We start from the raw sequence: 27,520 nt of genomic DNA, 5'->3' as shown, positions 1-27,520 counted from the left end.
AGAGGGGCGGTGAAAATAAACAACTGAAATAATTTCGGATGTGATTGACTTGGACTTGTTTAACGTTCTGCTTTCTCAACCAGGACATGTTCTGTGTCAACTGGTCATTTACCTGGTTAAAAAAAAAGTAAATAAATAAGTAAATAAAATAAAAGAAATAAATCTGGTTGCACAAGGATAAACTCCCTCTTATAAATGAGATGCGGCTGTATTCAGGAGTAAACAATCACATTCAAACTCATGTTCAATGGGAGTCCACACATACCTGCCACAAATTTTAAGTCCTGAAAACCAACAACACGTGCATAGGGCCTTACATAATTAGCTTTAATAACTGAAATGACTGAATAAGAAGCTGTTTGTCGACCAGACTTATTGATAAAGTGTGTGCTTGCATGCATGCGTGTGTGTGTGTGAGCGAGAGATTACAGAACGTACCCCAAAAGATGAATGTTTCAGGCAGAACAACAACAAAACATCTGTAATTTACCGCAATATGTTTTCTCAAGTTACAAGTTGGATGAAATAGCCAAGTTTGGCCTAAGCACAAGACTACACTGCATGACAAAGCTGTTGTTGTTTTTTCTGGAGTCTATAATGTAAACACAGGTCGCATGGCCGATTCCCCCCAATATGAGTCCCTTTGATTGGCCTGCGAAGGCTTGGTGTGTAGTCACGTGTCTTGCCCTGTGCCGTTTCATTGGTGAACTGGAGTCAAAAGACACTAGTGGTAACATTGGATTGGTCCAAACAGTGCCCGACGCGGAAGTGGAAGTCAAAGTCTAAAAATAGATCACGCATGCAATAACTGATTAATAAAAGTAGCTAGCGGCGTGTAGATCATCGTGTAATCATCATTGAGTAAAAGTAACACTTCTTAACATAAATACGCAAGTAAAAGTAGAAGTATGATGCATTTAAACTACTCTGACAAGTACAATTTATCCAAAATGTTACTTAAGTAAATGTCATGGAGAGTAGCGTGTTTCTACCCACCTTGGCTCAGAGGTGCTTTTTATTGTTGTTGTTGACTCTTTTAGCAATGGACACTGAAGGACAAGATGTTCATTCATGTTTACAAGTTTGATAAGAATCCAACTCCAAACGTAAGAGTAAATGTCACTTGACATCTGTATTAACGTCAATTCAGATTATCATGGAGTTTAACTGGAACCCTTATGCAACATAGTAGTTATTCCGTTCCCATCACACATTGGGTGCAATTTCAACAGATAGCGAACAATAATGGTTAACTTAATCTTCGGACACAGAAGTAAAGTGGAACTTTTAGTGTGTTTGTTTTCAAGATACATTTGTACTCATTGGAGATTTTTGTAAAACTGGACATAAACATGACATACAATTAATATGTGTAACTTGCGTAAGGTCTGTTACATTGGCATTACCACACTTGGCTAACATAGCACTTTAGCTAGCTCGTCTAAACTGTGAAAAAGTTAGTCAAAACTTTGAAATATTTATGAGGTTGAATTCAAACTCAACATTTTACAACTCTAATACACAAGTTAGAAATTTTAATTTACAACCAACGCCAACAATGCTGTAGGCACACATTGCAGGTGGCCTTCTGGCGAACACTTCCTGATTGCACGTCATGTGACCAAGCTCCACCAATCGAAATATTATCTCTTTAATCAATGTATCAGTGTATTATAGAGACATACATTTTCTGAACTGCCTCGATGCTCCACAGATTTCCATTTGAATGTGCGACAGTAAATCTCAATGCTGAGTTCATTTCTACCACTCTTAACTCAGCTTTCTCTTTGGTGGGTGTCCCCTCCCCGACCTCGTCATCTCCATCTTGTGACTCCCTTCATGCCGTTTCTTTCTTTTTTTAGTACTCCCCTGCTCCATCCTTATCCGGTCACCCTTTTCTTCCCCACCTTCTTCCCCCTCTCACTCCATCAGCCTCGGCTCCCATTCAATGCACAGGCAGCAGCAGTCAAATTGATTTAGCCTCTGTGCTTAGGAGCACCATCAAGTCACAGATTGGGTTTCCCGGTTACACACTCCCTCTGGCCATGTGCATTGCTCTATATTTCTCTCACTGTTACTTCCACCTTTTTTTTTTCATCACCATTTTTGTTTCCCGTTCTATTGTCTTTATTTCCTCATATCCCAATACCTTAGATGTTGCAGTAGGTTCTGAGAATTATTATTATTTTTTCTTTTTTTTTAAGAAAAGATGCACATTTTCAGGGGAAAAAAATATTCCTAAAGTCACGCAAAGCCTTAAAATGCAGTCACTCATGACATTTGCAACATATTGCAGGGGACCCCAGCATCACTCGTGAAACTTCTGTTCCGCAAACACCCCAGATAATCCGATTATTCAACTTGTTGTTTTTGAAACAGTTGTTTGAAAAGAAAGCATAAGGTTTTTTTTAAAGCATATGTTTAATGTGATGGCCAGTCTGACATCTGCCAACAAACTTTGCTCATTAACTGACACGCTATTGAACATCACTGAAGTAAACTATCCATCCATCCATCCATTTTCTATACCACTTATCCTCACGAGATTTGCGGGTATACTGGAGCCTATCCCAGCTGACTCTGGGCGAGAGGCGGTGCGCACAATGAATTGTTCGCCAGCCAATCGAAGGGCGCATATACTGTAAAGAAACAAACATTCACGCTCACATTCACACCTATGGGCAATTTAGACTTTTCAATTAACCTACCATACAGGTTTTTGGGATGTGGGAGGAAACCGGTGTACCCGGAGAAAACCCATGCAGGTACGGGGAGAACATGCAAACTCCACACAGGCAAGGCCGGATTTGAACCCGGCTCCTCAGAACTGTGAGGCAAACAGTCGGGCACCGTGCCGCTGCAGTAACCTAAATAAAATAAATACATAATCAAAATTCTAAGGACTCTCTGTTTGAAAATACTTTTATTTTTGCCATAATACCGGAGTTCATTTAATACCAGAAAATTACTTCGGAGACTTAGTGGTGAGTAAATAAACTGTCAGATACTTTTAGACTTTTAAACAATTAAAAATCAATAAGACAAAGTTTTTTGTTTTTTTTTCTTTTAAGATGCTTTTACCCTGACCCAAGTATCATTCCCAGGCACTTTATACAGTAGATGACTGGGTATTTGTACAAAGTGTCATGGTTATGAGAGTAAATTACAATAAATGCTTGCTAGGTTTAGTTCCAAGCCACTTAAGGAATAATTTCAAAGCCTTGACATAAACACAAAGCATTTTCAAGAGTTGTACATTTTTACCAACACAGATGAAAGTAGCCTCATCACGCCATTACTTAATGAGCACGAGATCTCCATGCTGCAACCACCTTTCCCAAATATTGAAGGCATTATGATGTCATGATGACCTTCAGATTGCTGACTATGGACACAAGGTGCACGGCGCCTAAATCCTGCATAGTTTTACTAATTTTCTACACATTACGCTCTGTATTACTATGCTTGGAATTTGCTTCAAACATTCTATTATGAGTATGTTGTGTAAACACATCTGTGTGAGGTGGATAATGCTTAATGCAAACCCACTTATAGGATGCGTGTGTATTATTCCAAACCTCAAGAAAAATGATTGCGCAAACAAAAGAAAATGTTTGGAAATTATATTTTGTGTTATTTCGCTCTTGTAACGATGCTTCTTCAATAAACGTTGCTTCTTCAATAAATGTTATTCCATTGTGTAGTTTCCCTCTATCCATCCATCCCTTTTCTTTACCGCTTATCCAAACTAGGGTCGCGGGCAGCTGGAGCCTATCCCAGCTATCTTCGGGCGGGAGGCGGGGTACACCCTGAACCGGTCGCCAGCCAATCGCAGGGCACATAGTGACAAACAAACATTCGCACACACATTCACACATATGGGCAGTTTAGAGTCGTTAATCAACCTACCATGCATGTTTTTGGGATGTGGGAGGAAACCGGAGTTCCCCGAGAAAACCCACACAGGCATGGAGAGAACATGCAAACTCCACACACGCGGGGCCGGGATTTGAACTCCGGTCCCCAGAACTGTGAGGCAGATGTGCTAACCAGTCGTCCACCATGCCAGCTTGTTTCCCTCTAATCCGTTTTAAATTATGCCCCATTTGTAAGAAACGTAGAATGAGCAGCCTGGCCTGTCAACAGTGGGGGGTGGTCAATAGAAGGCGCTAGGGTGTCGCCCCACAGGGTCAGTTGTGTCACTTTGAATAAGACAAAAATGTAATCATGAAAAATAAATATTGTCATGTAATATTTCCAAATATATTTATATTTATTGTAAGATAAATAGTATACAGTCAATCATAAGTAAAATAGCTTTATTTGTCTGTTCTTTAATTTTCTGACGAACTTCCGGTTTGTGGCACAAAACATTTGCCCACTGACTCATTCAAGTTGGACATGTGCATTTTATCCTCTTTAATACAAGCGATAGAAGCATGGTGGGGCGTTGAATTCCAGCACCAGCGGAGGAATGCAGCCTTCCACTATGGAGAATGCACCTTGGCTGTCTTACGACGACTCCAGATCGAGGAGTGCAATGGCAGTGATCAGTTGAGGGTGAATGAGCCATCGCTATCAACATACAGTGGGTACGGAAAGTATTCAGATCCCCTTACATTTTTAAATCTTTTTTTATATTGCAGCCATTTGCTAAAATCATCTAAGTTCTTTTTTTCCACATTAATGTACACACAGCACCCCATATTGACAGAAAAAAACAGAATTGTTGAAATTTTTGCAGATTTATTAAAAACGAAAAACTGAAATATCACACATCCATAAGTATTCAGACCCTTTGCTCAGTATTTAGTAGAAGCACCTTTTTGAGCTAATACAGCCACGAGTGTTTTTGGGAATGATGCAACAAGTTTTTCACACCTGGATTTGGGATTCCTCTGCTATTCCTCCTTGCAGATCCTTTCCAGTTCTGTCAGGTTGGATGGTGAAAGTTGTTGGGCAGCCATTTTCAGGTCTTTCCAGAGATGCTCAATTGGGTTTAAGTCAGGGCTCTCATTCTAAAACAGTCAAGGAGTTGTTCTGAAGCCACTCCTTGGTTATTTTAGCTGTGTGCTTACGGTCATTGTCTTTTTTGAAGGTGAACCTTCGGCCCAGTCTGAGGTTCTGAGCACTCTGCAGAAGGTTTTCGTCCAGGATATCCCTGTACTTGGCCACATTCATCTTTTTTTATTGTTTGCAACCAGTCTCCCTGTCCCCACAGCTGAAAAACACACCCACGGCATGAGGCTGCCACCACCATGTTTCACTGTTGGGACTGTGTTGGACATGTGATGAGCAGTGCCTGGTTTTCTCCACACATGCCACTTAGAATTAAGGCCAACAAGTTCTATCTTGGTCTCATCAGACCAGAGAATCTTATTTCTCACCATCTTGGAGTCCTTCAAGCAAACTCCGTGCGGGCATTCCTGTGTCTTGCACTGAGGAGAGGCTTCTGTCGGGCCACTCTGCCATAAAGCCCCGACTGATGGAGGGCTGCAGTGATGGTTGACTTTCTAGAACTTTTGGCCATCTCCCGACTGCATCTCTGGAGGTCAACCACTGCATCTCTGGAGGTCAACCACAGTGATTTTTGGGTTCTTCTTTGCCTCTCTCACCAAGGCTCTTCTCCCCCAATTGCTCAGTTTGGCCCTAGGAAGGGTTCTGATCGTCCCAAACGTCTTCCATTTCAGAATTAAGGAGGCCACTGTGCTCTTAGGAACCTTAAGTGCAGCAGAAATGTTTTTGTAACCTTGGCCAGATCTGTGCCTTGCCACAATTCTGTCTCTGAGCTCTTCAGGCAGTTCCTTTGACCTCATGATTCTCATTTGCTCTGACATGCCCTGTGAGCTGTAAGGTCTTATACAGACAGGTGTGTGGCTTTCCTAATCAAGTACAATAAGTATAATCAAACACAGCTGGACTCCAATGAAGGTGTAGAACCATTTCAACGATGATCAGAAGAACTGGACAACACCCGATTAAATATAGTGTCACAGCAAAAGGTCTGAATACTTATGGCTGTGTGATATTTCAGTTTTTCTTTTTTAATAAATCAGCAAAAATTTCAACAATTATGTTTTTTTTCTGTCAATATGGGGTGCTGTGTGTACATTAATGTGGAAAAATGAACTTAAATGATTTTAACAAATGGCTGCAATATAACAAAGAGTGAAAATTTTAAGGGGGTCTGAAAACTTTCCGTACCCACTGTAGTCTTTTTTTCCCCCCAATATTTATCCGCTGGTCTAGCACATTTGCCTCACAGTTGCCTGCCTGTATGGAGTTTGCATGTTCTCCCCGTGCCTGCAAGGGTTTTCTCCGGGCACTCAGGTTTCCTCCCAAAAACATGCATGGTTGTTTGTTTCTATGTGCCCTGCAATTAGCTGGCGACCGGTTCTGGGTGTACCTCGCCTCCCGCCCGAAGATAGATGGGATAGGCTCCATCAGCCCGCGACCCTAGTGAGGATAAGCGGTAAAGAAAATGGATGTTTGGATGGAGCTGCTGGTCTGTGAATTGCCCCTGGATTCTGACTGTAGGAGGCGGCAATCCGAACTACTTGGCCAATGGCAAGGGCACGTGGGCAGGCAAATTAAAATGATGGGTAATAAACGGGCTTACGAGCTGTGTGATATTTATTGAAGAACTGTTGTTACAACAAAACAAAACAAAAAAAAAGTTTTGTATGATTTATATGTATTAGTGCCACTTCTCCTGAACCAACAAACTCAAAGTCAGTCTTCCAGAAGGGACATTGAGATTGGGGTAATTTATCATGGATTGCAGCAATACACACAATAACAGCATAATCTTTTAAATAATTATGCATCATGACCATGCTGATTGTACACTGTTATAGGCTATGAAACAAACGTTGTTAAGCAAAACTTCTAATATTCCCAACATATAGAGGGGATACAAGGCTTTCTTTCTTTAATAAATCTTTGTCAAACGTGTACAGTGTGATAAAACCACTGGAATTAGCAACTCTGCAGATTTAAGACTCTGTAATGACACTGATTAATTTGGATTATTTTCCATTTGTATCTGGACACACACACACACACACACACACACATAAAAAAACACACACGCACGCATGCACGCACACACATCACACAAGAAACATAGAGAAGACCAGGATATGGAGGATTTGGCTGGAGATCATAAAATTAAACTGAAGTCAAAAACTCAGACAGGAAAAGTAAATACTAAAAGTAAAATACTACAACTGTCAATCAACTGCAGACTTTTTTCCACTGTGATATACAGTGGGTACGGAAAGTATTCAGACCCCATAAAATTTTTCACTCTTTGTTATATTGCAACCATTTGCTAAAATCATAGAAGTTATTTTTTTCCACATTAATGTACATACAGCACCCCATATTGACAGAAAAAAAAACTTTTAGAGATTTATTATAAAAGAAAAAGTGAAATATTACACAGCCATAAGTATTCAGACCCTTTGCTGTGACACTCATATATTTAACTTGCGTGCTGTCCATTTCTTCTGATCATCCTTGAGATGGTTCTATAACTTAATTGGAGTCCAGCTGTGTTTGATTATACTGATTGGACTTGATTAGGAAAGCCACACACCTGTCTATATAAGACCTTACAGCTCGCAGTGCATGTCAGAGCAAATGAGAATCATGAGGTCAAAGGAACTGCCTGAAGAGCTCGGAGACAGAATTGTGGCAAGGCACAGATCTGGCCAAGGTTACAAAAATTTTTCTGCTGCACTTAAGGTTCCTAAGAGCACAGTGGTCTCCATAATCCTGAAATGGAAGACGTTTGGGACGATCAGAAACCTTCCTCGAGCTGGCCGTCCGGCCAAACTGAGCAATCGGGGGAGAAGAGCCTTGATGAGAGAGGTAATGAAGAACCCAAAGATCACTGTGGCTGAGCTCCACAAAGTCAACCATCACTGCAGCCCTCCACCAGTCGGGACTTTATGGCAGAGTGGCCCGACAGAAGCCTCTCCTCAGTGCAAGACACATGAAAGCCCGCATGGAGTTTTCTAAAAAACACCTGAAGGACTCCAAGATGGTGAGAAATAAAATTCTCTGGTCGGATGAGACAAAGATGGAACTTTTTGGCCATAATTCTAAGCGGTATGTGTGGAGAAATCCATGCATTGCTCATCACTTGTCCAATACAGTCCCAACAATGAAGCATGGTGGTGGCAGCATCATAATGTGGGGGTGTTTTTCAGCTGCAGGGAAAGGTTGACTGGTTGCAATCGAAGGAAAGATGAATGAGGCCAAGTACAGGGATATCCTGGACGAATAACTTCTTCAGAGTGCTCAGGATCACAGACTGGGCCGAAGGTTTACCTTTCAACAAGACAATGGTCCTAAGTACACAGCTAAAATAACCAAGGAGTGGCTTCAGAACAACTCTGTGACTGTTTTTGAATGACCCAGCCAGAGCCCTGACTTAAACCCAACTGAGCATCTCTGGAGAGACCTGAAAATGGCTGTCCACCAACATTCACCATCGACCTGACAGAACTGGAAAGGTTCTGCAAGGAGGAATAGCAAAGGAATCCCAAATCCAGGTGTGAAAAACTTCCCGTTCCCAAAAAGACTCATGGCTGTATTAGCTCAAAAGGGTGCTTCTACTAAATACTGAGCAAAGGGTCTGAATACGTATGGCTGTGTGATATTTCAGTTTTTCTTTTTTAATAAATCTGCAAACATTTCAACAATTCAATTTTTTTCTGGCAATATGGGGTGCTGTATGTACATTATCTATCCATCCATTTTCTGAGCCGCTTCTCCTCACTAGGGTTGCGGGCGTGCTGGAGCCTATCCAAGCTGTCATCGGGCAGGAGGCGGGGTACACCCTAAACTGGTTGCCAGCCAATCGCAGGGCACATAGAAACAAACAACCATTCGCACTCACAGTCATGCCTACGGGCAATTTAGAGTTTCCAATTAATGCATGTTTTTGGGATGTGGGAGGAAACCGGAGTGCCCGGAGAAAACCCACGCAGGCACGGGTAGAACTCCACACAGGCGGGGCCGAGGATTGAACCCGGGTCCTCAGAACTGTGAGGCTGACGCTCTAACCAGTCGGTCACCGTGCCGCCGGGTGTACATTAATGAGGAAAAAATTTTAATTAAAATAATTTTTAGCAAATGGCTGCAATATAACAAAGAGTGAAAAAGGGAGTCTGAATTCCTTCCGTACCCACTGTATAAATCACAGTTCTGAGGACCAAGGTTCAAATCCTAGTCCTGCCTGTGTGGAGTTTGCATGTTGTCCCTGTGCCTGCATGGGTTTTCTCCGGGCACTGCGGTTTCCTCTCACATCCCAAAAACATGCATGGTAGGTTAATTGAAGACTCTCGATTGCCCGTAAGTGTGAATGTGAGTGAGAATGGTTCTTTGTTTCTATGTGCCCTGCGATTGGCTGGCGACCAGTTCAGGGTGTACTCCGCCTCTCGCCCGATGATAGCTGGGATAGGCTCCAGCACGCCCGCGACCCTAGTGAGGATAAGCAGTACAGAAAATGGATGGATGTATATACCACTGTCTTATAAACTTTGTCCTTCATCTTAACATTGACTCTTCTGTCACATAACACAACTAACACCTTCCTCCACCCGTTGCAACCTGCTTGGACTCTGTTAGATAAATTGTAGAAGTTATCATTTATTTGCTTAGCTTGCATTAGTATAATGGACAATTTTAGATGTCTCGCCTTCAAAAAGAAGACTCAGCATCATCCGATGGAAGGGCGCCTGGACCAAGGACGTGATCGGATGTGGTCGGGTCGTGACAGGTGTTGGTTCAATATTATGTGTTGTGTCTTATTACTTAGAATACCATGTCTGGGAAAAACCCTCTTATTATCAAATATTTTGTGTTGTGTCTTATTGCTTAGAACATTATGATTTGTAAATCCCTCCTATTTCAAATAAATACAGGAGCGAGGGGGGGGGATTGTTTAGAGCGTGTTGAGAGGCTGTGATCTGAACAATCTCCCATACGCCCTCCTCATGAGAAAAAGAAACCAGCGTCTTCATTCCGTTTGTGTCTATTTTTTATAATGTTGGGTAAGATAAATCCAACATTAAATTGGTCCTTCGAGCCGGATGTCAACACACCCGAGGATTCCAGTTGTGGAGCCGACTTCCAGTTAAGAGACCATGGCCACGGCAAGTAAGACCCTTTCCGGGACTGGTCTTCGTTCTCCTCAACTGGGATCTGAAGGTTGACGACAATCCACAGGATTGAAGACGAGTGGTGAGTTAAATTTTTAAAAAAATGTTGGGAAAAAAGGATTAAAGAGTGAGTGAATTGCGCGACGAAGAAGTCTGCGGCAGAATAAACCTTGTGTAATACTAGTCACTGGCAAGTGGTCAAGATGGACGGCGGAGTCCGACAAATTCCGTGAGGACGGCGGGGTCCTGTACGTACTTAAATTCCGTATTTCTGTGTTTCTGTGTTTCTGTGTTTTCGTGTGTTTATAAAAACGTTATTAATATTGTGTGTATGTGTAAAAGTATGAATGTATAAGACTGGATTGTGTGTGACAACTGGTTTTGGAAGCAAAGGCAAGAATTCTCCGCCCCAATTGGGGTAGAAGCTTGAGAATTACCAGAACTCAGACATTTATTGTCACCCTGTCATTTTTTAATAAAGTCAGTATTTAGGTCACTCTAGGTGCAAATAAACTGACTTCCAAAATTCACAAAAATGGGAATAAATAACAGTAAACCGGATCAAAAAATAGACCTAACGTGTAAAGATTGGAAATATGTTCAACTACAAAACCATTCCAAAATAGAACATTTAAACACGTGGATAACCAAATACGGTTTTGCTGGCCAGCTAAATTCGCAAAAAATAGTTCAACTTCAAAAGGAAATAAAGTGTCGACACAAAAATGATATATCACAAATACAAAAAGATGGATTTGACGACTTACTCTTCTGGTTAAACATGGCGTCTAAAAGAGAAAAAGGAAGGGAGAATAAGAAACACTTAACTTCTTCTTCTTTTCCTTTCGGCTTGTCCCGTTAGGGGTCGCCACAGCGCGTCATCCTTTTCCATGAGAGCCTATCTCCTGCATCCTCCTCTCGAACACCAACTGCCATCATGTCTTCCCTCACGACATCCATCAACCTTCTCTTTGGTCTTCCTCTAGCTCTCTTGCCTGGCAGCTCCATCCTCATCATCCTTCTACCAATATACTCACTCTCTCTCCTCTGGACGTGTCCAAACCATTGAAGTCTGCTCTCTCTAACTTTGTCTCCAAAACATCGAACCTTGGCTGTCCCTCTGATGAGCTCATTTCTAATTTTATCCAACCTGGTCACTCCGAGAGCGAACCTCAACATCTTCATTTCTGCCACCTCCAGCTCTGCTTCCTGTTTTCTCTTCAGTGCCACTGTCTCTAATCCATACATCATGGCTGGCCTCACCACTGTTTTATAAACTTTGCCCTTCATCCTAGCAGAGACTCTTCTGTCACATAACACACCTGACACCTTCCTCCACCCGTTCCAACCTGCTTGGACCCGTTTCTTCACTTCCTGACCACACTCACCATTGCTCTGGACGGTTGACCCCAAGTATTTAAAGTCCTCTACCCTTGCCATCTCTTCTCCCTGTAGCCTCATTCTTCCCCCACCACCCCTCTCATTCATGCACATATATTCTGTTTTACTTCGGCTAATCTTCATTCCTCTTCTTTCCAGTGCATGCCTCCATCTTTCTAACTGTTCCTCCAGCTGCTCCCTGCTTTCACTGCAGATCACAATGTCATCTGCAAACATCATGGTCCACGGGGATTCCAGTCTAACCTCATCTGTCAGCCTATCCATCACCACTGCAAAAAGGAAGGGGCTCAGGGCTGATCCCTGATGCAGTCCCACGTCCACCTTAAATTCTTCTGTCACACCGACAGCACACCTCACCGCTGTTCTGCTGCCCTCGTACATGTCCTGTATTATTCTAACATACTTCTCTGCCACTCCAGACTTCCGCATGCAGTACCACAGTTCCTCTCTGGGTACTCTGTCATAGGCTTTCTCTAGATCTACAAAGACACAATGTAGCTCCTTCTGACCTTCTCTGTGCTTTTCCATCAACATCCTCAAGGCAAATAATGCATCTGTGGTACTCTTTCTAGGCATGAAACCATACTGTTGCTCGCAAATACTCACTTCTGTCCTGAGTCTAGCCTCCACTACTCTTTCCCATAACTTCATTGTGTGGCTCATCAACTTTATTCCTCTATAGTTGCCACAGCTTTGCACATCACCTTTGTTCTTAAAAATGGGCACCAGTACACTTTTCCTCCATTCCTCAGGCATCTTCTCACGCACTAGAATTCTATTGAACAAGCTGGTCAAAAACTCCACAGCCACCTCTCCTAGATGCTTCCATACCTCCACAGGAATGTCATCAGGACCAACTGCCTTTCCATTTTTCATTCTCTTTAATGCCTTTCTAACTTCACCCTTACTAATCATTGCCACTTCCTGGTCCACCACACTTGCCTCTTCTACTCTCCCTTCTCTATCATTTTCCTCATTCATCAACTCCTCGAAGTATTCTTTCCATCTACCTAGCACACTGCTGGCACCAGTCAACATATTTCCATCTCTATCCTTAATCACCCTAACCTGCTGCACATCCTTCCCATCTCTATCCCTCTGTCTGGCCAGCCTGTATAGATCCTTTTCTCCTTCTTTAGTGTCCAACCTGCCATACATGTCATCATATGCCTCTTGTTTTGCCTTTGCCACCTCTACCTTTGCCCTGTGTCACATCTCAATGTATTCCTTTCGCCTCTCCTCGGTCCTCTCAGTGTCCCACTTCTTCTTAGCTAACCGTTTTCCTTGTATGATTTCCTGTACTGTGAGGTTCCACCACCAAGTCTCCTTCTCTCCTTTCCTGCCAGAAGATACACCAAGTACTCTCCTGCCTGCTTCTCTGATCACCTTGGCTGCAGTGGTCCAGTCTTCTGGAAGCTCTTCCCGTCCACCGAGAGCCTGTATTACCTCTTCCCGAAAAGCTGCACAACACTCGTCCTGTCTCAGCTTCCACCACATGGTTCTCTTCTCTGCCTTTGTCTTCCTAATTTTCCTCCCCACCACCAGAGTCATCTTACACACCACCATCCTATGCTGTCTAGCCACACTCTCCCCTACCACTACCTTACAGTTGGTAACCTCCTTCAGATTACATCGTCTGCACAAGATGTAATCTACCTGTGTGCTTCTACCTCCACTCTTGTAGGTCACCCTATGTTCGTGCCTCTTCTGGAAAAAAGTGTTCACTACAGCCATTTGCATCCTTGTTGCAAAGTCTACCACCATCTGTCCCTCCAAGTTCCTTTCCTGGATACCGTACTTACCCATCACTTCTTCATCACCCTTATTACCTTCACCAACATGTCCATTACAATCTGCACCAATTACCACTCTCTCTCTGTCTGGGATGCTCAGAACTACATCATCTAGCTCCTTCCAGAATTTCTCTTTCACCTCTAGGTCACATCCTACCTGTGGGGCATAGCCACTAATCACATTACACATAACACCCTCAATTTCAAATTTCAGCCTCATCACTCGATCTGATACTCTTTTCACCTCCAAGACATTCTTAGCCAACTCTTCTTTTAAAATAACCCCGACTCCATTTCTCTTCCCATCTACACCATGGTAAAATAATTTAAACCCTCCCCCTAAACTTCTAGCCTTACTGCCTTTCCACCTGGTCTCCTGGACACACAATATATCAACCTTTCTCCTAATCATCATGTCAACCAACTCCCGAGATTTTCCTGTCATAGTCCCAACATTCAAAGTCCCCACATTCAGTTCTAGGCTCTGTATTTTCCTCTTCTCTTTCTGCCGAAGAACCCGCTTTCCACCTCTTCTTCTTCTTCTTCTTTGACTTCGACTTCGACTTCGACCCACAGTAGCTGAATTTCCAACAGCGCCCTGCAGGTTGACGGCGCCGGTGGCGGACGTTGTTAACCCGGGCCACGACCGATCCGGTATGGAATTCTTTGGATGAACGCTCATATTTGTTTGGCAAGGTTTTAAGCCGGATGCCCTTCCTGACGCAACCCTCTGCATTTATCCGGGCTTGGGACCGGCCTACAGTTTGCACTGACTTGTGCCCCCCATAGGGCTGCATTAGAATAAGAAACACTTAACAAATGAACAAAAAGAGCAGGAAGGTAGATATAAAAATATGTTGTTTCAAAGACAGGAGGATGACGAGACAGGACCAATAATAAGAATTAGCGAGAAAAAGATAATTGAAGAAAGTTGTAAAAAAAATGAGGAAACAAAAGCATCAGCACCCTTGTACCCGGTTTTGCCACCTCATGAACTTCCTCCAACTCAAGAGGCACAAACACAACGAATTTTACGATCAGGAGGGGTACAAATGAATTGGTCTAAAACTATGGTAGAAACATTTTCTCCCATTCCCAAAATAACAAATATAACCTTAGACGAGGGAGACATGGATTTATATTTAATGATTGAGGTGGCAAATCCAAATATACAAGAGGACCAGAAATAAACTATTTTGGTCTATAGGACCTGGACTAATGAGGATGTGAAAAAGGCCGTAGCCGGCATCACACCTTATCAACAACAGTTAAAAAATGCTTTACATGCGAATTCGAAAGAACACATTAACAGATGGGTAGATAAACATTGGATAAACCTAGCAACTGGCCCTCTGGAGGAATATGTTAATCATGCCCTCCACGCAGAAAGAGTGTTAGACAAAAAACAAAAACAGAAGATAGATGTCTTCCTCGACGAAGAAGCAGAAATATACTATCAAGGCAGAGAGAGAGATCATTTTAGAGGACGCGGCAGAGACCGTGGGAGAGTAAGATATGGTAGAAATCGAAATTATTATGATAATACCATCTGTTGGTGCTGTGGAAACAAAGGCCACATTGCACGTGACTGCCCTAAAAAATAAAAAAATAAAAAATAAAAGAGAATACGGACAAACTACCGCATGACTAAGCCAGCCTGCTTCCCAACTCAACAAATCCTCTTGTGTAAACATCAAAGAGAATGAGGAGGTGGATTTCAACTTACAGGACAAACTATGCAGAAATTGTTTCACCATTGTCAAAATGAATGTATGAAGACAACCTTAAAATGATATCACCTGTTTAATGGAGTACAGAGGCAGAAAAGGCCTTCTGTGACATTAAACAACATTTGGTGTTGACTACTGCGCTAGGCCTTCCAAATTTAATGATAAAACATTCATTCAAATGGTAGATTGTAGAAGCTATTGCATGACCTCCGTACTTACACAACAATACGGTGATAAGCTAAGACCAATAGCTTATTTTTCAACTAAATTGGACAACGTAACGTGTGCATTACCACATTGTGTCAGAGCAGTTGTGGCAGCCTTGACGGCAATACAGAGCAGTTCCACAATTGTGTTATTTCATCCATTTACCCTTAAGATCCCACATACAGTGTCTGCTCTCCTATTGCAAACCAATATGGCGTTTTTACCACCTGCAAGACATTTATCTTGCAGGGCCATCTTGCTGTCACAACCACATTTGACTGTTGAGCGATGCACAACCTTAAATCCAGCCACACTAATACCCTTACTTGATGAAGGCACGCAGCATGATTGACAGGAATTGGCTGAACAAGCTGCTGAATTAGTAGCATTAACCGAGGCATGCAAACTAATGATAAATAAAGATGGTACAATCTATACTGATAGCCAATATGAGTATTCCACAACAAGACCGTAATTATTGTGAAAAACAAAGTGCAAAACTACAAAATGAAATTTACATTAGCACAGAGGAAAAAACAAAAAAAAAAAAAAAAAAGGAAAAAAAAACCTATTCAAAATGGGCTGCTATATTGAGCAATGCTGTGTCACATGTCTCAACCGGAGGGATGGTGGCACAGATAGATTGACACTTTACAGCCCTAAAAAAAAAATAGCAGAAAGAAACACGTGGGTTCATTTAACACACTGTAAAAGAGTCATTTCAGCTGAGTACTCAAATTGGGAAGGTGAGCAAAAGTCTGATAACGGAGCGGGAGCAGATGTGTAGATTCTGAAAACGCTTGCTGGTCAGTGAAGAAAAAAGACACCAACCCTTTTAGTGAGAACTCAGCAGAAAGGCACACCCACGTTGGTTATGAGATTCGCTAAGTTGTTACGTAGCAACTTTGGCTACTATGATGTTGGTTTTGTTTTTGTGGTACATGGGACGTCCCACCCTAAATGATACAACCCATTTTTTTTGATAGAAAATCACCTACCAACTGGACCAATATGACAAACCCAATAATAAAAAATTTTGAATCATTAACTCGTGTCAAAAGGAGTACAGCTGATGATCAAAATTGTGGGCATGGCCTCCAAACGCGGCAAAAAGGTTTAATATTTTGTGCCCCCCAAAATCAAGCTGCTTTAATCATAATTCCATATGTGGCTCTCACCAATGATGCTCAAGAGAATGGGCAGAATTGGGGATTTAGATATGACTGGTATGCAACTATAGGCTTTGAATGGGAACACCTTATTAGTGAAACAGGTTATGATTGGTCCAGTTGGTCAAAAAGAACAGCAAAAGAACATAGAAAGAAATTTAACCTAAGCAAAACGGTCCATAGTTTAATATTGAAATACGAATCAAATCACCCAATGTGTTTGATAGTGAGCTTGTGGGCATATACTGGCGGAAAAGATCCCCACTTCCAAGTAGCATTGTGTTATAGGAACCATGTTAAACCAAAAATGCCATTAAAAACTTCAAATAAAGGTGGACAAATTTTAATGGTTAACAACATAACTACTGATGATTGGTTCCTTGTTGTCACAGGAGTTTCAGGACAAAATAACAATTGGTTACTATTGATGGAACAAGCAGCAAATGTAACGAGAAAAGATTGTGTAGTTTGCATGGGTCCCAGGCCTTTGTTGCGCATAGTTCCGGCACAATTATCACAAGATTGTATTATTCCATTCATGAACGCTACTGTACCAACTAAGAGGTGTAAATCATGGGATCCTATATATCCCGTAACAGAAGCAGATAAACACAAACCGATGTTTTCTACTTTAGTAGCACCAAATAATTTCACTTGTATAAACATGATTAATAAAGGGAAAAAATTAGGACCACTGAACGACACACAGTGTAAAGTAATCTTAAAAGTCGGACCAAATTTTGTGCCAGTGTCACGGAGCGACATCTGGTGGTGGTGCTGAGATGATAGACTGTTTGATAGATTACCTAAAGATATATCTAGATTATGCGCTATTATCACTTTGATATTGCATGTGTCAGTATACCCTATGCCTGTTCAAGATTTAATGGAAAGGGCACCAATGTTTTTGTCCAATCTAGAACATATACAAAAAAGGGATTTGTCCTGGCAGGGGCAAAATAATCCAACATACATCGACGCCATAGGTGTTCCTCGTGGGGTGCCGAATCAATACAAATTGGCTGACCAAGTTGCAGGAGGATTTGAGTCTTTCATATGCTGGTGGTGTACGATTAATAAAAATGTTGATAGGATTAACTACATCCACTTCAATGTACAGAGATTAGGAAATTGGACTCAGAGTGGGTTGGAAGCTGTGCATGAGCAGCTCAAGGCTACCTCTTTAATGACGTTCCAGAACCGCATAGCTGTCGACATGCTCCTCGCAAGAGAGGGAAGTGTTTGCGGTATGTTTGGAGAACAATGTACATACATTCCAAACAATACTGCTTCGGATGGCAGCTTGACCAGAGCCATCGATGGTCTACGGACCCTCAATCACAAGATCAAGAACCACTCTGGGGTGGACACCTCTTTGTGGGACAGCTGGATGGACGTTTTTGGTAAATATAAAACCCTAATTTCACCAATATTGATATCAATTGCTGTTTTTGCAGCCATTCTGACATTATGTGGATGTTGTTGTATCCCATGCATTCGGGCATTAATCAGTAAATTAATCACCACAGCCATAACCCCCATGGAGAAATCGTATGGAGCTGATGTATCCATTACTGTATGATGATAATGATGATTATGATGATAATGATGATTTTGCTTTAACTGATTTGTTTCCTGATACAGATGATTACGATGTTTAAACTACAACATTCATATATGACAAGTTTACTCTGAGTGTAAATGTATTTGTTTCATAAAAATGATTCTACAGTTAAAAATCGAAATGAAGTGACTGTAAAATGATATGAGAATTTGTGCAAATACATGATAAACAGGAGGGAAATGTTAGATAAATTGTAGAAGTTATCATTTATTTGCTTAGCTTGCATTAGTATAATGGACAATTTTAGATGTCTCGCCTTCAAAAAGAAGACTCAGCATCATCCGATGGAAGGGCGCCTGGACCAAGGACGTGATCGGATGTGGTCGGGTCGTGACAGGTGTTGGTTCAATATTATGTGTTGTGTCTTATTACTTAGAATACTATGTCTGGGAAAAACCCTCTTATTATCAAATATTTTGTGTTGTGTCTTATTGCTTAGAACATTATGATTTGTAAATCCCTCCTATTTCAAATAAATACAGGAGCGAGGGGGGGGGGGGGGATTGTTTAGAGCGTGTTGAGAGGCTGTGATCTGAACAATCTCCCATACGCCCTCCTCATGAGAAAAAGAAACCAGCGTCTTCATTCCGTTTGTGTCTATTTTTTATAATGTTGGGTAAGATAAATCCACAGACTCGTTTCTTCACTTTCTTACCACACTCACCATTGCTCTGAACTGTTGACCCCAAGTATTAAATGTCCTCCATCCTCGCTATCTTTTTTCCTTGAAGCCTCACTCTTCCCCCTCCACCCATCTCATTCATGCACATATATTCTGTCTTACTTCGGCTAATCTTCATTCCTTTCCAGTGCATGGCTCCACCTTTCTAACTGTTCATCCACCTGCTCCCTGCTTTCACTGCAAATCACAATGTCATCTGAGCATCAATGAGCATCATGGTCCACGCGGATTCCAGTCTATCCTCATCTGTCTGTCCATCCATCACCACAGCAAACACGAAAGGGCTCAGGGCTGATCCATGATGCAGTCCCACCTCCACCTTAAATTCGTCTGTCACACCTACAGCATACCTCACCACTGTTCTCCTGCGCTCATAAATGTACTATTCTGACATACTTCTCTGCCACTCCAGACTTCCGTATACAGTACCACAGTTCCTCTCTGGGTACTCTGTCATAGGCATTCTCTCAATCCACAAAGACACAATGTAGCTCCTTCAGACCTTATCTGTACTTCTCCACCAACAGCCTCAAGGCAAATAATGCATCTGTGGTACTCTTTCTTGGCATGAAACCATACTATTGTTCACAAATACTCACTTCTGTCCTGAGTCTAGCCTCCACTACTCTTTCACATAACTTCATTGTGTGACTCATAAACTTTATTCCTCTATAGTTCCTACAGCTCTGCACATCACCCTTGTTCTTAAAAATGGGCACCGGCACACTTTTCCTCCATTCCTCAGGCATCTTCTCACCCGCTAGTATTATGTTGAACAGCCTCGTCAAAAACTCTCCTAGATGCTTTCATACCTCCACAGAAATGTAATCAGTTTCAAGTTTCAGCCTCATCACTCGATCTGACACTCTACTCACCTTCAAGACGTTTGTCACTGGTGAAGTCAGTCAACCAAATCCTCTGAGCCTGGAGTGCTTCCAGTCCAAACTGACTTGTGCAATTTGTAGCAGCCAGCCAGAGGACTCATAGGATCTGAGTTAATAGAGATCTCAAACTCCCGATTTCTTATATCAGTATGTAGATTCCTATAACCCAGGAGATTCAGCAACCTACCATCTCTAGTAATGATTCCTTATCTTAACAAGTCTCAATGTATCAGCTGTGTTTTCATTAAGTAGAAGAAAAAAGCATCCGCTGACGACTGCATTGCCATTACAGAAGTGTTTGCTAGCTATTGTGCTCATGAGATCACTGAAAAGTTAGATGTTTTCTCTCTTCCCTCTTGTGCGCTGCCATATTTTTTTTTTTATTCTGAGTTTTGTAAAGTTTTGCGTTGGGAAAAAAGTAGGAGTCCTTGAGATCTAAAAGTGCACCGACTGCAAATGGCACATACACGGCACATAGACCATTCAGTACGGTGGTATTTTATACAGAACGAAGGCTACTTTTAAGATGGCCCTTTGCACAAATAGAATGCCAGTAAAATGGAGCCCAAGGCTGAAGAAATGTGGTTAAATTCATGAGTCCTTGTTAGATTCCACCCTGCGGGGCTGGCCATTTTTCTAATAGGGAGCACTTAAAATGGAGAGTCAAACAATTCTAGAACCAGGAAAAGAAGTGGGAAGATTAATACAAAATGAGGTACAGCAGTGTGGGGCTTAACTGAAGAAAGTAGACTCAGAAAAATGACACTTTTTCTCGGTGAAACTATTATTCTCATTATAAAATGTTGAATTATTTATTGACACTGCCATTTAATTTCATTCCATTGGAAAGAACATTTGACGCAACCTTTATATGTTTCGAGGATCTATCCAAATTCCACTTTTCAGTGGTAGTATAGCTGCCAAACCCACACCACACTCTTATTAACCTCCTCCATACTCTTATAAACACTTTCAATTAGGGTTGAGGCTACAGATTATTCTACCGATAAACCCATAGATTATTTGAGTAATCGCATGAAAATTTATTTTGCATAATACCAATACAATACCTGTATATGCATGTGAGGTCCAGGTATTATTATTGTCCATTTGGTGTCGCCATCCTCATGTTATACATTGCAGTATCTGTGACTTTGAATGCGTGTTGCTTTAAAAGGCATGTTGCATGCCTGGCATGTTGAGTGACGTGGGAGTGAATGAGGGTGTAGAGTTGGCTGGCTATAAACTGACTAACCCGTTGGCCAATCTGCATGTTGAGTACCTGGACGTCAGTTGTAGTTGTGCAGCTAGTGTATGAATGTGCATGTTACATGTTTATTTGTGCAATTTAAAAAACCTCTGATACAGGGTGAGACCCTGAAAAGTGAACCACGATATGGCAAGGGACAACTGACGTTTATCTTGTCTTTCGATGAAAGTATTTTATTTTTGCAACATCATTATTTTGTTAAATATTTGTCTTTAAACCAATGAAAAATTACCTTTGTAATTCTTTGACAATTCGGATTTCTAGTGGTATTAAACAATTTAGCAAACAACTATTTAAAAAGTACCAACAATTAGGCATAAAAGGCTTTTGACCATTCCTCTCATGGTGATAACTTCTCGCTGGGACACAAAAGGTCTTTAACCTAGTAATAACGTGAGATGTCCTTCCAGGTAATGACATTACACACAAATCATGAATATTTATATTCTCTGCTTCTTTTTGTCCTGTTTTGTTATAAACATGCTCCCTCTATTTGAATTCATAAACAAGTGTGTGATGAAATTGGGATGCTTGTGAGAAACACAATCTTCCATTTCCTCCCTCGCAATGGTCCGTTGCCCAAAAAGCACCATGCAATTATTGATGAGGTTCATTATCAATAATTCAGCCATACTCTGATTAGCCAAAAGGATTGATGATAGGGCTCTGCGCCTAAGCCTCTCACGTACACATCAATCCCCGACAAAGCCTGAGGCTTGTTGTCTCCCCTCCTGTGTTTATTATTTTGTCGTCTATCTCATTCTGTCGGTGTTCTGTTGCCTTTCTTTCTATCACTTCTTTCTCCTCTTTACATACCTCTGTACCAGACCTTCTTTCCTCAATCATGCACTTTATCTGCATTCCAGTAGTGCCTTTGTCCTTTGAAAGACAACACTTACATCAACAGGTGGCAAATGTCACACTGTCTGCCAGGAATGAGTGCATGTTTGTGCGTGTGTGTGTCACAGGGAAGACTGGAGAGATGGGTGACTAATGTAAGCATTCAAATTGAACTTTTTTTTCCAGGAATGTGGGGATTGATAGGCCAGCTGATCAAGTTCACAAACCCCATGAGGACAAGTGAGTGCAGAAGTAAAGTGTGAGCGTGTGCCAAATCCTGTTTCACAGACTTCTGTCAGTCCTGTTGTGTATTTGAATTGTTGTGCATCCCAATTGTATTGGCTCCTATTGCTGTTTTCAAGGCAAACAAAGACTCACAGCAGCAGAGAAAGGAGGAAATAAAACTTGCCAGAACAGAGCGCAAGTGTTAATTACGTATCGATTCAATTTGGCATATATAGAAGGCGGAGGGCACCTCAGCTCACTTCTAAAAACAAGGGAAGGGAAAGACAATCTACTACTCAAACGTACGTCAGTCTCTCATCTCTGGTCGATCAAATGTGTACGACCAATTTTACCTTTGAGCCACACCTGACCGCACTGCCTAGCAACTCCTTATCACTTTCCAGCTTGGCGGCTGCCCTCCTATTTTTAACCCTCGTTCCACTTTGTCTTCTTTCATTCTAACATTCACATGTCAACTTGGCCCTCTTTTCTTTTTCCTGCTCATGTTTCTTGACTGCTTGTTTTAAAAAAAAAATATATATATATATACATACTTTTTAAAACTAGAAGTCAAGCTTATTTGTATAGCCCTTAATCACAAAGGAGTCTCAAAGGGCTTCAGAGACTCACAGTTGACAAAGATGACATTAAATATGGCACGTCGGCGACAACTGATAAAGTATTTGGCCTCTTCTCAAATTTTGTTTTTCCTTTCTTCAGTTTACCCACATTAATGTTTAACATCATCAAGAAAATGTAAATATCAGACATAGATGACCCAAGTAAGCATAAAATTCAGTTTTGAAATAGTGATTTTATTTATTAAGGGAAAAAAAAATATTCAAAGTTACCTTGCCCTGGATGCATGAAAAAGTAATTGCCCCCTGGACCTAATAACTGGTTCGGCCACCCTGAGCAGCAACAACTGAAATCAAGCATTTTCTTTAAATGACAATGAGTCTTTCACATCTCTGGGAGATATTTTGGCACGGTTTTCCTTGAAGAATTGTTTAAATTCAGCAATACTGGAAGGTTTTCGAGCACAAACAGCCTTTGTAAGGTCATGCCACAGCATTTCAATCGGATTCAAGTCCGGACTTTGACTGGGCCACTCAAAAAATACTGTAGCTGGTTAGAAGATTTGACTTTCTTGAGAGTTTATTGGACTTCAGTTCCAAACTAATAAATGAAATTTCAAATTATACTATTCAGATTCAGTTTTTAAATGCAATGTTTCAAATTAAGCAATACAAATTAAAATGATGTTTTTCAAATGTAATTTTTTTTATGCAATTATTCAAGTTTAGCCATTCAAATTCTAATATAAATGATTCAAATTCAGTTCCTCCTGGCACATATTTCAGCCCATAGCTTTGTCTTTTCAGAATAAGGGCAATAGAGGAGGTTCCATAATAACTGTGAAATTTTTCTAATTTAACTGTTCATCTTAGATATAATTTGTAAGTGTACCATTTGATTATTGTTATTATTTATCCTGTGAGCGGCACGGTGGACGACTGGTTAGCACATCTGCCTCACAGTTCTGAGGATTTCAAATCCCGGCCTCGTCTGTGTGGACGAAAATGTGTGTGTCGTCTCCTCGTGTCTGCATGGGTTTTCTCCGGGCACTCCGGTTTCCTCCCAAATCCCAAACATGCATGGTAGGTTGATTGAAGACTCTAAATTGCCCATGGGTGTGAATGTGAGTGTGAATGGTTGTTTGCATATATGTGCCCTGCGTTTGGTTGGCGACCAGTTCTGGGTGTACGCCGCCTCTCGCCCAAAGATAGCTGGGATAGGCTCTAGCACGCCTGCGACCCTTGTGAGGATAAGTGATACAGAAAATGGATGGATGGATGGATTTATCCTATGTTTAGGTTCACGTATCAATCTGGATTTGCTTATTCTTTACTTTCTTAAGAAAACACACATGCACAAAGTGTCAGTCCACAATCCATCGTTTGTTGTTGTTGGTTTGAGTAAAAAAAACAAAACATTTTGTTTTGAATATTACAGTTGTAGTGACTCTGACCCAGAACCTTCCCCCCACCTGGATAAACTGCATCCTTCGAAGCCGACCTGCTGTGAGACTCCCCCAACAAGACGCCTCTTGGACCCTAAACTAACTAACATCTACCCTCGAAGTCTAAACTCCCAAGTATCAAAGGCACACAGATGTTTCCACCGGACCACCTGTCTGTGAATAGGAACAATTGCTGGGACAAGGCGACACTCGCTGGCGTTGAGAGGAACTGCAAAGTCGACCCGGGGGACTCTCATTTGATGTTTAACAAAGGATAAATGTCTGTTTTGATATTTCACGAACTCTGCAGAAATTTTCCAAATGTATGCTTTGATGTCTGTATCAGTGTGTCAAGTTTACAAGTGCAATTGCGAGATTTTGAGGGTTGTTTGTCTTGACTCCAAGTTCATGTGATTTGAACCATAAACAGTTGATTTGGCAAAACTCAAGTATAAACAGTCAGTCCGATAGGCTTGACCTCTGAGTAAAGAGAGTACCAAGTTTAGGTTATTTTATATTAATATATGATTTTAAACCCATTTTATCAAATTTGTAGACAAGATTCAAGCTGATGAGTGTGGTCGTCTCCATCCCTCTTCGACACGCCTCTGGGGTACTTAACCCTGACTCTCGTGTTTTTGCTGATGAGAACAGACTTGGTTTCCCAGCCTATCCATGGGCCACTGCTAGGCGATCAGAGCAGCAGCTACTAAGGTACCAGGTACGCTTCCAGCCGAGCGTGATCGCTCTGAAATTGCCAGCGAGCCACAAAAAAAGGCAGGAAGACAGACGGTCGTACTCTCCCAACAAGGCGTGACGAACAACATTTTTTCTTCTCCCGGCTCTTTTGTTTTATTTTATTTTTCAAATTTTTTTTCGATTCTTCAACCAAGTCTGCCTCCGTGCTTCCTGAGACGCGTCCAGAGAGAGACCACCCCCAGAGGCCAGCTCCTGTACGGTCATGAGTAGACACGGCAAGCGTTTGCAAGACTGTACAATATTAGTGACAAATAATTTCAGGGGAATTACTAGTTTAGACAAAATCTCAACTTTGTCCTCTCGCTCTCTCTCGTCCGCACTGGACGCAGTAAATGCTCACGTTTCCAACTTTAGTCCAACACACGATCTTCTATTTCCCTTTTCGTGTGCCTATTTTCCTTATTTTTATCATTATTAGTGTTATTTTCTTTCTTTAGTTAGACCCCATTGTGTGTTTCCCCCTAGATCCCTTGTAGATGTCATTAAATATACAATAAAATTCCACTCTTGGTTGAATTTTGTGGGTGTTCTGAGTTTAAGTAAACCTCTGTCATATAGAACTCAAAATTTCATAAAGTGTAGCAACCTTCAGATTATGAGAGTGATAAAAAGGTTTCTCGTCACTTTCCCTAAATTTTATACAGATAAAAAGTGACGTGGTGCCCCTTTCGGGACAGATTAGTTTGATTTTAACAATTAAATTTAAAATTACGCTAAACCAGAAGTATTCTTTTCTCCTAAATTAATAAAATTTTTATTTAACCCATATATGCTGCACAGTGTTATCGGACGTGGCCTGTCCGACTTCAATTGAATTCATTGAGTCCAACTTCAATTGAATTCATTGAAGGAAAAAAATATTTGTGGCCCCCCAAGATTTGCATTTGCGTACCCCTGGTCTATTCTATTGCTACTGTTTCTCAAAAGTCAGCAGTTCCGAGAAAGTGTTGTCATGAAATTGCAGAGATTGTCTTCCTTGCGATTATTTTGAGCACATGAAACCTGCATCATGCAAGTCCAATATACAGTATATCTCTGACATGCCACCCGGCACTCCTGTTAATGCTAATTTAGGGAATGTTCAAAGGTATGAGAGGGTAGGAACAATTGTTATATTGCCTCTGCCAAGTGTTGGGCTTTCTCTTTGTCCGTCTGTCATTTTATTTGTCAGCTAGATCATTTTAAAACTGGGGGGAGGGTCAAGTTTGTAAGGGTGTAATTTAGCATTAAACTGCACATGCAGTGAGGTTCTCATACTGTGCAGCTCTCAAGCTGCTTTGTGAAACCAACCCCTTTCCAAGATCACGTTCTATCCAATAGTTTGTACAATACTTGAAAAATTACACACTGTCTCTAATGTGACCTTTTAACTCTTAAAATCTTATTTTATATGTTTTCTTTAACTCTTAAAACCTTATTTTATATGTTTTCTTCTTTCGCATGAGTGTTTAATGTGTTGTTGTGCTGCTGGTGTGTATTTGTTTGGCTTTTTACACACCTGTTTTATTCTGTGTTTGTGTGCGTGTGTTCATTGCCAAGTGCATTAACCTGTCAAAGTGCAAAGCCGGGTAATATCTTACCTCTAACAGCAAGATAGAAAAACCACTCCGCTTTTGATTTGAGGTGAGAAAAGTGGTTTAGCAGACCTCTTTCATATATCTCACCTCCTCCTCCGCCCCCATATTTGTCAATTTCATTCTTATCCCAGTTGGTATGTCAGCAGGACTGGTGCCTGACTTACCTGTGGATGAGGCTTCCTTTCAACTTTATTTTTATTTGTTTACAAACAAAATACCAAGAACAGAAAATTGCTTTATGCTGTTCTGCTGGAGCGAAGTATCACATCAGTTCGTGTGCAGTCACCTCCAGATAAATTATGTACGGTAAATTTTCATCAAATATAAATGATGCTACATATGCTTAAAGATTATCTATCAGAATCAGAATCAGAATCATCTTTATTTGCCAAGTATGTCCAAAAAAACACAAGGAATTTGTCCCCGGTAGTTGGAGCCGCTCTAGTATGACAACAGACAGTCAATTGACAGAGAACACTTTTGAGACATAAAGACATTGACAAAAAAAAAAAAAAAAAAAACAGTCACTGAGCAGTAAAGGGTTGCTAGTTATCTGGTAATGCTGGTACATTTTTTTTTTGACAATTGTGCAAAAAGATGCAGAGTCCTCTAGCACTTAGAGCAGTTCGAATGACTAATATTGCAATAGTCCGGTCCAATGACCATTGTGTAAAGGGCGTGTATGCGGTTTAAAGTGACGAGTAGTGCGATAATCTGAGACAATGTTGGTTGTGCAAATGTTGCAGATACTCCTCAATCAGTGTGCAAATGGAGCAGATGCTTCTCTGGCATGAGTGGCCAGTATTGGTCAACAACAGATATGCAAATAGTGCAGCATGGCGAGACAACTACAGTGAGTGCACAAGTAATATATAATTTGCCCCACAGAAATGTGACAACGAACTCAAGTCAAAAAATTGCCAGCATGTTGTAATGGAATTGTAGGTTAGGTGTTTAAGAAGTTGATTGCAAGAGGGAAGAAGCTGTTGCAATGTCTGCTAGTTCTAGTTTGCATTGATCGGTAGCGCCTACCTGAGGGAAGGAGCTGGAAGAGCTGGTGACCGGGATGCGGAGGATTTTGCATGCTCTTGTCTTAGTTCTGGCAGCGTGCAAGTCCTCAAGGGTGGGTAGGGGGGTACCGACAATCCTTTTAGCAGTTTTGAT

At 41.4% G+C, this 27,520-nt stretch overlaps 1 protein-coding gene across 1 annotated transcript in view; it reads right to left on the bottom strand.

Annotated features, from left to right (window-relative positions):
- Positions 1-26,461, bottom strand: part of LOC133482371 (uncharacterized) — a 36,099-nt gene extending 9,638 nt beyond the window's left edge. Inside the window, exon 1 of the mRNA XM_061782433.1 lies at positions 26,444-26,461. Coding sequence (XP_061638417.1) covers positions 26,444-26,461 — 18 coding nt within the window. The remainder of the gene's footprint in view (positions 1-26,443) is intronic.
- Positions 26,462-27,520: the final 1,059 nt, after the last annotated feature.

This window comes from Phyllopteryx taeniolatus, chromosome 8 (assembly GCF_024500385.1).
Source record: "Phyllopteryx taeniolatus isolate TA_2022b chromosome 8, UOR_Ptae_1.2, whole genome shotgun sequence".
In the NCBI taxonomy this organism is placed as follows: domain Eukaryota; kingdom Metazoa; phylum Chordata; class Actinopteri; order Syngnathiformes; family Syngnathidae; genus Phyllopteryx; species Phyllopteryx taeniolatus.
Note: the sequence above shows the minus strand (reverse complement) of the source record. Positions and strands in the feature narration are given on the sequence as shown.